Raw genomic sequence first — 16,662 nt, forward strand, 5'->3', positions numbered from 1 at the left:
TCCTGGATATTTTAGCATCGTTTCTGTATTTACAGTCTATGATGTAGCACACTTAGCACAGCAGCATGCTAACAGGCTACTGTGGACCAAGCAGCATCGATGCAACAAACTGAGAAAAACTTCACAATCATGAAACACAAAAGTGAAAGGGACACACTGACATTTATTCCATGATATCCTTTATACAGCACATACTGGTGATGAGATGAAAATAAAAAAATACAAACAAGGAAAAACAGTGTCGCAGAATTCTGTCTCCTGCAAATATCAAAATGAATCCGATGAGAAAAACCTTCAGTGAGTCATTATTAGATGATTCTGCGACTTCCTCTCTACATCAGAGTCCAACACTCAAGAGTCCAAAATTAAACTGAGCAGCACGGGGAAATATCAAAAGACAATTCCATGGTGTCACTTCATGTACTTCAGGATATTACGACTCAACTGTGGTCGAAATATCCGTTTAACAGTCAGCGCTTAAGTGCAAATATGCAAAATGTGTTTTGACTTTTGAGATCAAGTGATTGGCATCTCAAAAGAAATCGGAATTTGCACCAACAAATGGTTTTTATGCCAATTTGTTAATAATTAATTTAAGTCAGCAAGTAGCATAATAAATCTATTTTTAAATCTCCCCTCTAAACGTCTCTAACCAATATATTAAGACCAAATCTTCCTGGCGACAGATGTGTAATGCAGCAGTGTAATTTCATCTTATGGCGATTCAGAAAAATAATAAAGCCTACGTGATTCTTTTTGGCCCTAAAAGTAGTGTATAGCTTGAATTCAAAATAAGGCACGATCGAGATGTGTTCATTCAAACGGGTCATGTGCTGTTTACGCTATTGTGCATGTGAGGAACCCGACCTCGCTGATGTGCTGAGGAATGTGTCTCTCAGAGAATTTGTGATAAACACGATGGTGATAACAATGTTTGTTTCAACACAATAAGACAAAGGAAACGATTCTTGGCAGCGTCGTCCGTCCGGTTCTGGATTTGATGCCGTGGCTGAATCAGAGTTCAGAGAGGTATTGAAGTCAGTAACATTTGGCTGAGGCAGCGTCATGAGGCTCCGGAGCCACACGTCCATCCTGAGAGATCCGATCACAAGGGGTCAGCTCCAATCTGATATGTTATGTCTGTTAGTTGAGACCAGATGATGCTGTTTTCTCTCAAGCAAGTTGAAGGGAGATGTTCGGATTTGAGTTTCCCCTTCACAGGTACCTATCAGATACCAGAGCATTTAATAAATAACTCTTATTGCATATTTTAAAAGCTGTAGGCCACCAACCCTGTATGAAAGTGGTTCTTCAATGTACACTTTGCCGTTTCCCTCGAATCAATTCTCATTACAGACAACAGCCAGATGTTAGCAGGTGTTGGTGGTTTTTTGACCAATGGAAAAGCTGCTTAATATACTTAAAAGATATGGTATCAGATTCTTACATAGATTCTTGTTCTCGCTGATGCCCGACCCGAACGTATCAGAGGTATCTCCGATGCAGGACAGTCAGTTTAGTGGACGATGCTTCATATGTGGCTTCAAACACTTTCTCGTTCACACAGCTAACAGAGTGTGAGCTCATGCATCCCACACCACTTGTGATCGGATCTCTCAGGACGGGTCAGTGCCCCCCCCCCGTCAATCAGAACAACACTCTGGATACTGTGGCACCGAGGCTCTTACACCACCCTTGGTTTTAATGTCAGTTCGGGCAGGTTCATCGCACTCATAATTGCACTTGAGGTTACTTCATGTAAAAGCTAGATTTTTTAGTTTTTCTCCCCACAAGCGGCCGTCTGGCTTCCTGAAGGAGTCGTCTCAGTCCTGGAGATCCCTCTCCCGGTATTTCTTCATTCGCTGACAGCGAGGACACGAGCGCCCCGGAGCTTTACAAGCCAGGTGGAACACAGCTTTACAATCTGTACACCTGGGTCGGGGGGGGGGGAGAGAGAGAAAGCAAGAGAAAGAAATGTTAAACTGAAGGTGAAACAAGAACCAATCATTTTCATTCTAATATATATTCAGGCTCTTGACTTGAAACGAATACAACACGTAGGAGTATGAGCAACAAGGTGTGGAAACTACCTGGTGGTGCTGTCAAACTGGAAGGGGAAGATGGTGTCGTGTGCGTGGCAGATCTGGCAAATGAAGCCGCGCTGCGTGCACAGGTCGCACTGGAACACGTGGCTGGAGGCAAACTGCAGCAGAGTCATCAGGTAGACTGCGTATTGGTCCTCTGCGATCTGGAAAAAGAGACGGAGCAGACCCGTGAGTAAAGAGACGTTTGAAAAGGGACAGATTCTTAGACTCTTAGTATATTATATTACCTATTGTATAGTCAAATACTTATATTCATATTCATACCTCTACTATATATCATATCATACTCTCTGTATATTCTTGTTTACATAAGTCTATATACACATATTTATACATGTGTACATGTTATAATTACTATTATTATATCACCATTATTATTATATATACACTGTTGCTGCCATTACCATATACTGCTTTTATATTGGTATAATTAATATCATATATAAATATATATAATGTTATATTATATACTATATATACTGTACTATTCTTATATACTGTCTAACAATACCATTACCATCATATCATCAGTACTATTACCATCATCTTGCCACTGCACCTTATCTACCTATTTTATTGTATTTTATCTTGTGCTTCTGTTTTTTTATTCTTTCTACCTCAATATTTTTAATTTTATTCTATTCTATTGTATTGTATTTTATTGTATTCAAATATACCGGCTACTATGACAACTTAATTTCCCTTTGGGGATGAATAAAGTACTCTCTATATCTCTAGCTATCTATCCAGAGAAGGAACCATGAGTCAGCGTTACCTGCTGCAGGTCGACCACACTGTACAGATGACTCGACTCCAGCAAGTACGTTCGCTGACCCAATCTGGAGAGAACAGGGAAAGAACGAATCACATAATGTCATAATAAAATAGTGTCATATACAAAAGGGTTCCAACAAAATAAGACTTCTGTACACGTTATGTTGAAACTGAATTCAAAGCTTCATTAGACTTTGTAAGGCAGCAGATTCCCTGTGGAGAACACACACCTGGCCTGCAGCTTCTTGTAGGCTCCGCTGCGGCAGGTGAGCAGGTAGTCGCCGAGGAGACGCAGCCGCTGCCGCAGGTTGTGGGCCTGAGCCATGGAGCCGGAGTGCTTCACTAACTCAGGGTTGAGCTGCTCCAGGTTGAGCAGAGGCTCGTGTTCCACCTGAGACAGCAGCCGCAGGGCCTTCTTACACACCTGGAGAGAGACGCACACATTCAGCACATACGTCAGAACATGTAGATTCATGTTTTGTGTGATTACCACAGGAATATACGCAGAAGAACTCGTCTCAGTTATGGAAACATTCTTTAAACTGATGCAGTGGTTGTTTTAAAAGAGAACTGTTTCCTTCTATGATTCAACTCTTACAACACAGTCAGATCAACCCCACCCACCTCTCTCTGTGTGAGGTCCCAGTTGTGCACCATGCGTGAGGGGATGATGGTGGTGTCGCCATGGTGACAGGAGTCACAGTAGTACTGGCCTGAGAACTCACACAACCTGGCTCTGCACTGGGACGGACCAATCTTCTGAGGACATCCTGTGTGAGACAAACATCAGATCTCAGCCTCTGATTCCAGAGATGACAGATTACAACGAGTTTCACTGATGAACACGACGCTGGATAAATAATAAACAGGTTAACACGACTAAATATTACCTGCACATTTGAAGCTCTGAGAGTCCAGACCTTTCTCCGAGGGCACGGTGCAGAGATGAACCAGAAGGGCTCCATCTTCCTTCAGCCTGTGCTGCACCAGCCTGTGGAGGTTCCCCGTCCCCCCCGACCCCGCTGCACCGGGCTGCACGCAGCCGTCGTCCTCGCCGCTCTCCAGGTACGAGTCCAGAGCTCCACGGATCAGAACCCTCCAGGAGCGAGCCTCCTCCGCGCTCTCCGCCCGGAGTCGCAGCGCACACCTCACGGTCAAGAGTTTGAAAAAGGCCGGACCCCCCAGGGAGACGTCGGGCACCACATCCCGGATCTCCTGGATGGAGTGGCTCAGCGTCAGGAGCTTCCTCCCGTCCTGCATCCGGAAACCTTTCAGCGTCTCTAAGGAGAGGGAGAAGATCAGAGGGGCCCACGTCCGGGCTTCAGCATCGGTGGAGAAGTACAAAACGGCTTCTTTCATGGCGTCCGTTTCTAAATCAGCCGTCCGAGTCCAGTCGAACTCCTGTAGAGGAGGAGGAGCCTCCGGGCCGCCGCAGGTCCTCGTGTCCGGGTGTACTATCCCTCTCTCGGGGCTGGAGGGCGTGGAGGACGTGGAGGAAAGCGTGCGTTCGTCTACACCGTTCTCACTGAACGGTTGTAGCACCTCCCACTGCTCATTGACACAAGGCGCCGGCCGGCATTTGTTGACGGCCTCCGCGATCCGGTCCACCCAGTCCTCAGCTTCGTCCTGATTGGCCGCTCGGAGGTACAGTCGCTTCCCGGGAAAGGCGAGCTCGAAGCGTCCCTCGGGCAAGGTGACGCGGGCGTCCTCACACCGGACCAGGGAGCAGTTGTCGGTGCAGGTCCGCTCCTCGGCGTTGAAGTACAGGCGGAACTCGAAGGGGGACAGCTCGCAGTAATGGTCTCGCCACAGCCCCATCGCACTGCGTCTGTCCAGGTGGCCGAGCTTCAGCAAGCCACGGAACGGGTTGGACAGTCCTGAGAGACACACACAGACAGACACACAGACAGACAGACACACACAGACAGACACACACAGACAGACACACACAGACAGACACACACAGACGGACAGACAGTGTGAGGACAGACAGCAGCAGTGGTGGGGGAAAAAATCGATTCTGTTCAGTATCGTGATATTTTGCGCCCGCGATTATATCGATACTGTAGCATAAAGTATTGCAATATTTAAAAAAAAAAAAAAAAAAAAAAATACTTAAAAGGGACTCTTACCTTTGTTGCATTTTTACACTTTTTTTGGATAAGGTTAAATTGGTATTAATAAGGTAATGACACTCTAAAATGCAAGACAGACCCACCAGGAGTAAAAACAAACAATTATTTCACTCTCATAATATTTAGTGAAAACTTCAACCAATAAAATTCTTCGGACCGAAGGACCTTATTGGCCGACAGACCTGTCTGTTTGCTGCATGGACATGCAGGTTTTCCGTCTGCTTCTTGTGGCGCATTCGGGCCCGCGTCATCATATGTGAATGTAAATGTATATAACTTACCGAATCCATTGCTTTGGTAAACAAAAACTCACGTGCGTGCGCGGAGGCAGTAGGTTAAGTCTGCTTGTAAATAAAGTTTCTTCAAAAAAACACCGCAGATGGGAACGAGGGGGTGGGGCATTGGAGGAAGGCGGGATGATTTGAATGTGCTGTAATTCTCAAATGCAACAAAGGTAAGAGTCCCTTTAATACTTCATTTACAATTATATATGTAACAGCCCAGAGGAGAACTTTAACATCTGAGCATGTTGACCAACTCCTTTTTCTGAACAAAAATGCCAATATTTCCAAATGAATTTAACCTTCATCCAACTGGACTGGACTCTAGTAGGACACATTTGTTTATTTTTCTCAATTTGATTGAAGCTCTAGGTTACTCTTATTTATATGATTATTCTCAGGTTTATGTTACTCTATTATGTCTGCTTGATGTTACTGTATTGTATTTAAATAATTGTAAGTTATGTGCTGGGAGCTCAGTGTTCATGTGAGAGGTCTCCTATTCAGAAAATAATTACAAAGGTCCTGTGTCCTGAATGTTCAAGGACAAAGTTTTTGCACTTCAGTTAATGTGTAGAAGACAATGTTGTTCACAGAATTAAATGTGACATTTGAAGTGAGGTGAGCAGTCTTATTCTCCTCATTTTTGTAATGCCTTTGAATAATATGGGGGACATGAATCGCAATATATCGCAGAATCGAATCGCAATACTTGCAGTATCGCAATATATCGCAGAATCGCAATACTATTGAATCGTCACATTTTTGCAAATTCCCCCCCCTAGACAGCTGCAGCTATTACACATGATCTCTGCTCCAGCATCAATCCAAGGAGGCCGGTGTCAGGACTAACACATTTAATTCTGTCAAAGCTGCTTTTACAAGTGTGTTTAACAATAAATACAAACATGATAATCAATATAAAAGACGTCTACAGATCGATTCATCATCAAGTCGGCGCAGATTTCTGTCAATTCTTCAATCTGATGATGATACATAACAACAAATCCTCCAGGAGGTGCTGTCGAGTACCTATCTGTCTGCGGTGGACGACACTGGGGGGGGACTGGGAGACCTTGGGCTCGGGTGTCAGAGCGGGGGGGGGCGCCTCATCCTGATCAGACACCTCCTCCAGCTGCGGCTTGTAGATGTCGTCCTCGGAGATCCAGGAACGGGAATGCTGCGACGGGAAAGACAAACGTTTGAATCTTATGCACGAGTAACAGAGTCAGTTGTCCTGACGCTACAAAGATCTGAGCTATTCAGTTCCTGTTATCATGTGACTTGTGGGCGGAGTCGAGGGAGGACGAGAGTCTTTCCCTCTGTTCAAGTTAAAGACAGATTTTGATGTAAAACTACAATAATACAAACTATAATTAATAAAAGGATTGAACGTGGATCAATGCATTTTTTCTAGGGCTGGGCAAGTTAACTCGTTTTAATCGAGTTAACTCAAGTCATGAGTTAACTCGATTGTTTATCCGCCAATTATTTTCTTTTTTCCTGTTCTGCAGCAGTCAGCAACAGACTTTCACAAAATAAAAGCCTGACTTTCACAATAAAACAATAAATAATCAAACCTGAGTTAATGCGAGATAAAATAATTAATCGAGTTAACTCATCACTTGAGTTAACTCGATTAAAACGAGTTAACTTGCCCAGCCCTAATTTTTTCATAGTGTAAACTTGAGCCCACATTTCCTCCTTGTGACTCACTTGCAGTGGACGGGCATCATGTGGTAACTACAGTAAGAACAGCATGTTGTGAAATGTTGTGACATATCCTGGAGCTGTTGGAAATGTATTTGCCCGGTGAACTCTGTGATTCCTTATGACCACAACCTCCTGATTTACAGTTCCCAAAAAACACTGTCGTGACTTCTCATCATCAGCTCATTGAGCAGCTTTAAAAAAAAAGACAACAGCTACATGAAGAGCTTGTGCTGATTTTCCACTCGGTTCCACTGGGAGGAGTCAGACATTCTATCCCCCAGTTCCTCACTGGGAAATCCCGAATAGCAACAGGAGTGACAGCAGATTCTCCACTGTGAACAATGTTCTCCTCTGTAAATAAGTTCAAGCAAACTGGGATCAATGGTCCTTCCTCGAGTTGTCATCTCAAAGCCGGCTGTGACCTTTGACTTTTCCCTGGTATACTCGAGTCAACTCAATATAGATATATAAATATTTACTCTCGAGACAAAAAGTGGCTCAAAGTCATTAAAAGGCCCGTTTGAAGTTCCACATCTAACTCATCATTTCCTACTTACTGAGAGAGAATCTGTGGACGGCCTCCTGCTCAGGATGCTGGCCGAGCGCCGCGGCCCCGGATGCAGTGACGGCTCCGAGCTGCTCTTCACTGAGCTCTCTACCTCTTTCTCCTTCTGATCAGACGCACTGTTCTTCTTCACCTCCGCTGGATTCACCTCCTCTGTGTCGGTGTCCAGGTGAAGCTCGTCGGAGGAATCCTCACACGCGTCGGAGGCCGTTTGGTAAACACGCTTTTCATCGGATGACGGCAGATCAGGGGAAGTTGGTGGCGGCTCTGAATGGGAGAGAACGGAGTGGGGGGGCTGGTCCTTCAGGTCCTGTGATGGCGTCCCAGGACCCTGAGTCTCACTGTCAGAGCCGCTGAAAACAGCCGTCTCCGAAAACTGATCCGGACCCGTGCTGGAGACGAAGGACGTGTCTTCACGCATGGAGTCCTGGCTGCCCTGTCCGCTCTCCCGGAACTCAGTCACCAAACTGCAGAGACATGACATTTAACTGAGTTTATAATAGAAAAACACATTATTTTTATATATAAATGTCCATTTTAAATATGAATTCGACTGAAATATGTCTACGAGATGCAAAATGACCATTATAGATTTCTCTGATCGTCAAAAATCTGATGAAAAGAGCAAAACCGACTATAATGGTCTTTCAATAATTTTTAACTTCCCTGTTCTTCTTCTACTATTATTCTTTTATCCTTATTTTTTTCAAAACTCCATAAAAATCCAAGATGAGGACGTAAAACTGTGACTTATTGGCCGATGATTTCCAAAATCAGAAAGGTGCAGAGTCAACACACAAGAAGATTTCTTGCAGGGTCAACAACATTTTTTTATTTCCCTCTACTTGTTTAATATCTTAAAAAAGGGCTCGGGCATTTCCTGAAACAGTTTTTCCGTGTTTGTTGTTTGTAGTTTGTAGTTTGTTGTTTGTTTGGACTATTTTCAGCCGCAGATTAAATCACAGTTGATGCGTTAGTGAGTATTTACAGCAACAGGATGTCGCATTAGGCTTAACTTAAAATAAACTAGTGTGTGTGTGTGTGTGTTAAGGAAAGAAGATGTCATCCAGTGCACTGAAGTGTCTCGTGGATGTTCGCAGTGGTTTTTGGAGAAGAGTCGTCTTCAGCACGGGGGAAATAAGTAATAATAGGATTTGCATCCACATACAAAACTCAATAAGTGGATCAATCGATAGAAAAACAAAAGCAGGCAGGAACACTTACTCTTTCTGTGGTCTCTTGGTGCTGATGTGGTTGGATACGTCCAGGTCACATGAGGACCACTGCTCTCCGGCCGGGCTGCGGGGGTCCTGGCCCTGCAGGAGGCTGTCGGAGCTCAGGCTGGAGGAGAGCTGGGAGGAGCCTGTGGTGTCCAGACTGAGATTAGAAGAGCTGAGTGCAGTCCTCTCCCCCTGTAGAGCACTGGACCCCCTCCCCACAAACGACACCGGACCCCCTCTCTGCGTGTCCTGAGCGTCCGATGAGCTGGAGGACTGAGACACCGTGTCCCACGACTCCTTACACAGGGACCCGGAGCGGGGGTGGTCCCCGCCGTTAAGGGCCAGGTCGGGCGTGTCCGCCTGGGAGGAGGGGCAGAGTCCAGCGAGAACCAGAGGCGTGGTGGTCCACTCGTTGAGGACGGCGGACTTGTAGGACAGGCTGAAGGTGAGTGAGGCCAGACCCTGGAGGTAGCTGAGCAGGACGTCCCGCTCCTCCGGGTTCAGGAGCAAGGCGCGGGGCTGGTAGTGCGCCCGCAGCGTGGAGTCCTCCCGGAACAGGGACGCCAGGTAGCACTCCAGCAGGCCGTGGTTCAGCGCCAGCCGCAGCCACGCCCGGCAGCGACCCACCTCCGTGCCCACGAAGCTGATCTTCTCCAGCTCGGTGATGACATCACTGGGGATTTAACAGAGAGAGTGTGGAGAAATGGTCAAGATACGTAATAGTCCAGGCAAAGTAGCGTTTTACGACCGACTAATTGTAAAAGAATTTTTTTCAGCATAGATCATTTCTATGAGGTGTCCAGAACAACATACTAAAAGTCCTAAGAAATCCTAGTTGAGGAAATATGTTTAATTCTCATCAATGTGCCAATAAGGCAACAATACACCCCAAAAAGACTATTTTTTTCCTTTACTCCAATCAAAATAAAACTTTACACAATGAAAGTAACCATGAAACGTAACATTTTTTGTATTACAAGTTTCTTTTGAAATGAATTTGACAAGCACATGGGCTCCACACTTATTGAATATGTCCTAATTTGCATAGGCAAACACCATTCATATGTATTACAAATACATACATAAATTCATTTTCAAAGAAACTTGTAATACAAAAAATGTAACGTTTCATGGCTACTTTCATTGTGTAAAGTTTCATTTTGATTGGATTAAAGGAAAAAAATAGTTCTTTTTGGGGTGTATTGTTGCCTTATTGACACATTGATGAGAATTAAACATATTTCCTCAACTACGATTTCTTAGGACTTTTAGTATGTTGTTCTGGACACCTCATAGAAATAATCTATGCTGAAAAAAATTCTTTTACAATTACTTCTATTTTTGGCTCCAAAATGGGCTACTTTGCCTGGACTATAACCCTGTGTTCATCATATCAGAGATCTGACAGCGTGGGCCACGGTCTCCTCTTACCGGTGGGTGACGGTCTTGAGGAGGCTCCAGAAGAAGGGCTGAGGGAGGGGGGCCCGGCCGCCCTTCCTGGTTCGCCCCCCGGTGTCGGAGCGGATGAACTTGCTCTTGATACCGTGGATGAAGATGGCCTCCAGGGCGCAGCAGAGCAGGTTAGCGTCGGCGTCCTCACTGGTCACGACCGCGTCCGACGCCACGAAGCGCTTCTGCAGCGCCTTGAGCGCCTGGGCCAGCTTCTCTTTGATCTGCGTGACAACCCAAGGGAGCAGGAAGTGTCAACATCATCGCTCTGTTTTCTGGCGAGAAGTCAATGAAGTTGTGGTTGTGATGAGCAGCACGTTGGGAAAGTGAAGTGAACTTCAGTGTTCATGGAGGTCTGTAATTGACCCACCTGCACACAGCACTGAGACCAGGATCTGTGTGTTCTCCACACTGAAGCACTCGTCTGTTACTGCGCTTCACTAGAGAAGAACCTGAGACTCGCAGAGGACGGGAATTTCTAGGGACGGGAATCAGCAGGGACCTCCCGATACGATACTATCACGATACTTAGGTGGCGATACGATATGTTTTGCGATTCTGTAAGTATTGCGATTCGATATTACGATTTCCTGGGATTTCTTTTGGTTATTTTTTTTTTTTAAATACTGGACCATGGCAAAATGTTGAATCATACCTTCAAATACAACACAGTCAAATTCACTTAGAGCTTTACAAGTTTTATTTCAAATATTAACATTAACTTAATGACTGCCGGGCAGCCAATAGAGAAAATAAATACAAATGTGCCCTATTATTGTAAAGCCCCTGTCAACTGCACACAAATTGACAGATTAAGAAATGTATTCCACCTAGGCTTCTTTTAAACAATAAATAAAAGGTAAATTAAATAGAATGAATAAAAGTTTACTTAAAATATAAACTTTGAAATAAACAAAAAGTAGGCTATTGTTGTTTGCATGTAGGCGATGCAAAGCTAGTGCTTGGGTATGTTTAGATTCTTGTGCAAAAACAAGAGCTGGTCAACATGCTCTGGGGTGATGTTGCCCCCCCCATATATCCCCCCCGGTATAAACCAATAAATATGTCTTGATTCTGTCTGAGGAGTATTTCCTTACAGCAGAACCCGTCCCGTAGTGATAACCCACTGTTACACGAACCCAGGAGGCAGGTTATGCTTGTAGTGAGGTATTTTATTTTCCTTTCCAGCACAGATCAGACACACCGTTTAAACAATCCATCATCGAATATTGGCACGCCTTAACTCCAGCCTGGTCACAACGTCACTTTTTTCTCCCGTCACTGATATCAACCATCCATATTCCCGTCATCTTCACGTTAATGTCACTCACATTTCACGCACATTTCACATAAATGTCACGGTCAAAACTTGTTTGAGTCGACTCCTTCAGACTCCTCCACTCACCACTCTTCTTGTCACTAACCACCCACGCTGGCTCACCACGCACCTGATATGAAGAACCGCCATACGGCTTCATCAACAGTGCCCAAAACAAAATATACTTGAAATATAGAACCCACAATATACAAAAATATAATTTAACTAGGGCTGGGCAAGTTAACTTGTTTCAATCGAGTTAACTCAAGTGATGAGTTAACTCGATTCATTATTTTATCTCGCATTAACTCAGGTTTGATTATTTATTGTTTTATTGTGAAAGTCAGGCTTTTATTTTGTGAAAGTCTGTTGCTGACTGCTGCAGAACAGGAAAAAATAAAATAATTGGCGGATAAACAATCGAGTTAACTCATCACTTGAGTTAACTCGATTAAAACGAGTTAACTTGCCCAGCCCTAATTTTAACTGTACAAAAATTAAACTACAAACCTGGATAATATAAGAAATATAAAACCAACATGATTATTTAACTACACACACACACACACTACATAATGGCTCTTACACATACATTCTTTCAGCAGAACATTGTCCTGGTCGTACATGCAGTAAAGTTTGATAACTACTGAACAACAGAAGTTCACACTCTGTTCTCTTTTCTCACCTTTGAGATGAAATGCTGCTGTTTAACGTCTCATCTCTTTACCAGCATTAGATTATCTGTTAACTTTAGCCTGTTCTCAAAACACTAATGAGCCAGTGACCCGAGTTCAGTTCTGACACGGATGTAAAGCTGAACGCTGCCGAGTGCAGTTACACCAGTGTCATTAAATACGACTTTATTGTCCCGGACTGACAATGTTCGGCCAAAAATCCCTCCACAGAGACAATAAAGTCAACTTCTGACCCTCACACCAGAGTTACAGCGGAAACCAGGAAACAAGAAACTTGTACAAGAGTAATCGCCCCTAAAGTGCGAGTATGAAAGGAAAAAGTTGTGTGTCGAGGTCACACTCGCACTGACCAACGCCTGAAGCACAACCGCAGCTTTAGACTGAAAGAAAATAGCTTTTACACATTATTTGCATAAATAGATTATGTAAAAAAAAATGCACATTGAGGCATTGATATATAAAGCAGAAGATAAAGCTCTTGCACATGCCCCTTGTGACTATAACCGTTTAATTGTGACTGTAAATAAAGTCAGTAATCAACTTGCTAAAGCAAAACCCCATTCAAAATCAAAGTTAGAAAAAACGCAGATAAACAGGAAACAGGATCTTTGCTCGGAGGAGAAACAGATTCTTGTTTTACCTGTTTGACATCATGAGCCTCCGGTGGCGTGTCTGGCATCTGTGTGGCGAGCATGGCACCTCCAGGGGGGGGCTACTCCCACATGGCACGACTGAAACACAGAAACAAAGATGCGTTACACCCGTGCAACAGGATCACCACACCGGACGCACTCACACATATCTCACACATATCTCTGCTAGTATCACATCTGTCATTTAAGAAAGGATAAACAAGTAACGCGAGCTTGTGCGGCGCGTGATGATGAGGAGGTTTGCCCTCTTCCTCACTTCAGGGCAGCCGTGCAGATGGTTGCACGCTCCATCATCAGACTTTATGCTGTGTGACATATCTGCGATTTCACGGTTTCAGTATGTGAGAGAGAGAGAGTCATGTGAGGCGCGGGTTATAAAGAGGGTGTCAGCCGGGAAGTGGCTGCAAACGCTTCAGAAATAACTTCCCCAATTTCACAATAGAAAAATCCCAGATAAGGCAATTCAAGATCCTGAAAGAGTTGCTCTAGAGCAGCGGCCTCCACTGATACAATCAGATCCAGATAAGATTGAGGGTTCAGATCCCTGTCCAGAGAGAAACAACTGGGCCACAAGGAAACAGAGAAATCCATTGAGTGAAGCAACTCGTCTGTATGATAATTAGTGGTGGGGGAAAAAACGATTCTGTTCAGTATCGCGATATTTTGCGCCCGCGATACTATCGATACTGTAGCACAAAGTATTGCAATTTTTTTTTTTTTTTTCATCTGAGCATGTTGACCAACTCCTTTTTCTGAACAAAAATGCCAATATTCCCAAATGAATTCAACATTCATCCAACTGGACTGGACTCTAGTAGTACACATTTGTTTATTTTTCTCAATTTGATTGAAGCTCTAAGTTACTCTTGTTTATATGATTATTCTCAGGTTTATGTTACTCTATTATGTCTGCTTGATGTTACTGTATTATATTTAAATAATTGTAAGTTATGTGCTGGGAGCTCAGTGTTCATGTGAGAGGTCGCCTATTCAGAAAATAATTACAAAGGTCCTGTGTCCTGAATGTTCAAGGACAAAGTTTTTGCACTTCAGTTAATGTGTAGAAGACAATGTTGTTCACAGAATTAAATGTGACATTTGAAGTGAGGTGAGCAGTCTTATTTTCCTCTTTTTTTGTAATGCCTTTGAATAATATGGGGGACATGAATCGCGACATATCGCAGAATCGAATCGCAATATATCGCAGAATCGCAATACTATTGAATCGTGGCCCAAATATCGCAATACTATTGAAATGTCACATTTTTGCCAATTCCCAGCCCTACTGTCCAGAGAGAAACAACTGGGCGACATGAAAACAGAGAAATCCATCGTCTTGAGTGAAGCAACTCGTCTGCATGATAATCAACTGTTCTGATCCCAAACCTCATTGTTTCCTGGTCTGGACGTGAACTGATTCAATCACAGGTCGATCACCACAGACACATTATATCATATTATATTATACTGCATTACATTGCATATTGCAATATGACACTGTTCACTGTTTTGCATTTAGCATTACACTTTTTACTTCACTTTTTACATCTTTTATCTTTTATATATTTTTATTCAGAAATGTTTATGTCAAAATAAATGTTACTTTGTATAAATATTGGTAAAAAGTGAGTAAATAAGAAGTAAACAGTGAGTAAATATATACTGGTTTCCTATTTTTTATTGCTCTCCTATGTATGTTGTATTTATTGCGTTTTTATGTTTCTATGTTCATTGTTTGCACCATTAACCAGAGCAAATTCCTTGTATGTGTGAACGTACTTGGCAATAAAATACTTCTGATTCTGATTCTGATGCTGTCGAGTGAGAAATGTAATAAACACAACTTCAGAGTGAACGAGAACAGAGAGAAGATGGAAGTGACAGGATCGTTCTGCAGCTTCTCTTCCTCTCTGTGGTCGAGTCTAATGAATCCCATTAACTCCAGTTCCTCATCCACACTCAGTCAGGTCCTTTTAATTGACATGTCTGTCTTTGTGTGTTTGTCTCTTCCACTTGTAACACAACTAAACAACACAACTGAGACCAGCTCGGTGGGAACCTCCTCTTGGACTGTCACACTCCCTCCCCCAACCACTGAACATTTGAACATTCGTACATTGCACTGACTGTTACTTTGTTTTGTATTACTGTATTATCCCGCCTATAGTGTATTCATATTTATATATATTTATTTTTATCCTGCTCATAGTGTATTCATCGTCCGTATATCTTACAATTCCTGTTAATACTGTATTATTCCATATATATTTCTACTGTACAGATCTTATTTATTACATTTTTCACTTTAATATGCACGATACTCTGCACTTTTACTGCCTTTTTATGCACTTCTGGTTAGACGCTAAACTGCATTTCGTTGCATATGTACTTGTACTGTGCTAATGACAATAAAGTTGAATTTAATCTAATCTAAAATTAGCTTCCTGTAGGTTTAACATGAGTGACAGGAAGTTGGAGAACACAGGATCCAAAGTATCTTGAGTTTTTTAAAAGAAGCCGAATTCACGACCCGGAAGTTTCTCACTCAAGTCGTGATTTAATGATAACAATGATAAAAGATGATGATAAAAACATATTTAAGTATTCAAACGTTGTCTTACAATACACAACAATAACCCTGGTTGTTCCCAAACTGCTTCGGGGTGAATTCGGCTGAAATTACATTTAACAGGAGGAAAGTTAACAGCAGATTAAATGATGTTTAAACTTTGCACACACAGAAACCCTGGTGCTGTTAGCTCCTTTGAGCTAACAGCATAAACCGGGTTAATTCAACAGACTGTTAAGGTTAAACATTGACCCCTGAACCCGGGTTAACGTGACAAACACGTGATGCTTCACTACATGTTATTAAAGTGTCAAGCTATCCGAGTTAGCACAGGGCATTAGCCACATTAGCTAGCTTACTCACCGAGAACCAGGCTAGCTGAGCTCAGGAGCGAGCTTTACGTCCTCACGCCGCCCAGGAGCTCCCGGGACCGGACGTGACCTCAGCAGCCGGGTCGGTCCGAACAGTCGCTTTCCATCGTTTGCGTCAAAAAATCCCGAAAAACACCGGAAAACCTGCGTTAGCAGCGATTTGTTTTGACGTGAGTCGCTGCGTGCCGTGCGACTGAACCCGAATGCATCATGGGAGCGTGATTACACCGGCGACGCCTTCACGGTCCATCGGAAATATCAGTAAAAAGCGACGTCTCTCCTTTTTTTTGTTTTTTATGGACCAATATTCACGCGTCCCTTTCATATAAACTTTATTTACACACAATATAAGAAACAGTGCAATACGAAGTTACTAGAATATAACCTAACTGTTATTGTTTTCTGTTGTGAAGTTTATTTTAATATTTTGAATTCAAATGTCAGACTCAATATTCTTTAGAATTAAGCTCTTTGAAAGGGTGAACTCGCTTGATTATGTCATAGTATTATCATTATATCAGTGGGATGAAATGGTTTCAAAATGGTGACAATAATATCATTCAACGCAATAATTTTCATCAAAAAAATGTTATTATCGTGACAGGCTAACCATGATATATTTCATTATGCGCCATCATATATATATGGTATCATATAATGAAATATCCATAACTGAACCTTGTGAATCGCATATAAAGCAGAGATATAAAAATACTACTTTTGCAGGCAGGATGGTTTCCATCATTTTACCTAATTTACAAATCAACTACACTGGATAGAGTAAGTAAGTAAAACAACACGTTAAATGCATTTG

At 43.0% G+C, this 16,662-nt stretch overlaps 1 protein-coding gene across 1 annotated transcript; it reads right to left on the bottom strand.

Moving 5' to 3' along the window:
* Positions 1 to 143: 143 nt before the first annotated feature.
* plekhm1 (pleckstrin homology domain containing, family M (with RUN domain) member 1) lies at positions 144 to 16,025 on the bottom strand. Its single transcript, XM_061095293.1, has 12 exons — positions 15,841 to 16,025; positions 12,896 to 12,986; positions 10,225 to 10,466; positions 8,798 to 9,466; positions 7,566 to 8,040; positions 6,328 to 6,475; positions 3,770 to 4,756; positions 3,504 to 3,649; positions 3,110 to 3,303; positions 2,881 to 2,944; positions 2,091 to 2,248; positions 144 to 1,932 (listed from the first exon to the last, which is right to left on the bottom strand). The coding sequence occupies exons 2-12, from the start codon at positions 12,947 to 12,949 to the stop codon at positions 1,824 to 1,826; spliced, it is 3,246 nt and encodes a 1,081-aa protein (XP_060951276.1). The 5' UTR covers positions 12,950 to 12,986; positions 15,841 to 16,025; the 3' UTR covers positions 144 to 1,823.
* Positions 16,026 to 16,662: the final 637 nt, after the last annotated feature.

Source organism: Limanda limanda, chromosome 21, assembly GCF_963576545.1.
Source record: "Limanda limanda chromosome 21, fLimLim1.1, whole genome shotgun sequence".
Taxonomy (NCBI): Eukaryota; Metazoa; Chordata; class Actinopteri; order Pleuronectiformes; family Pleuronectidae; genus Limanda; species Limanda limanda.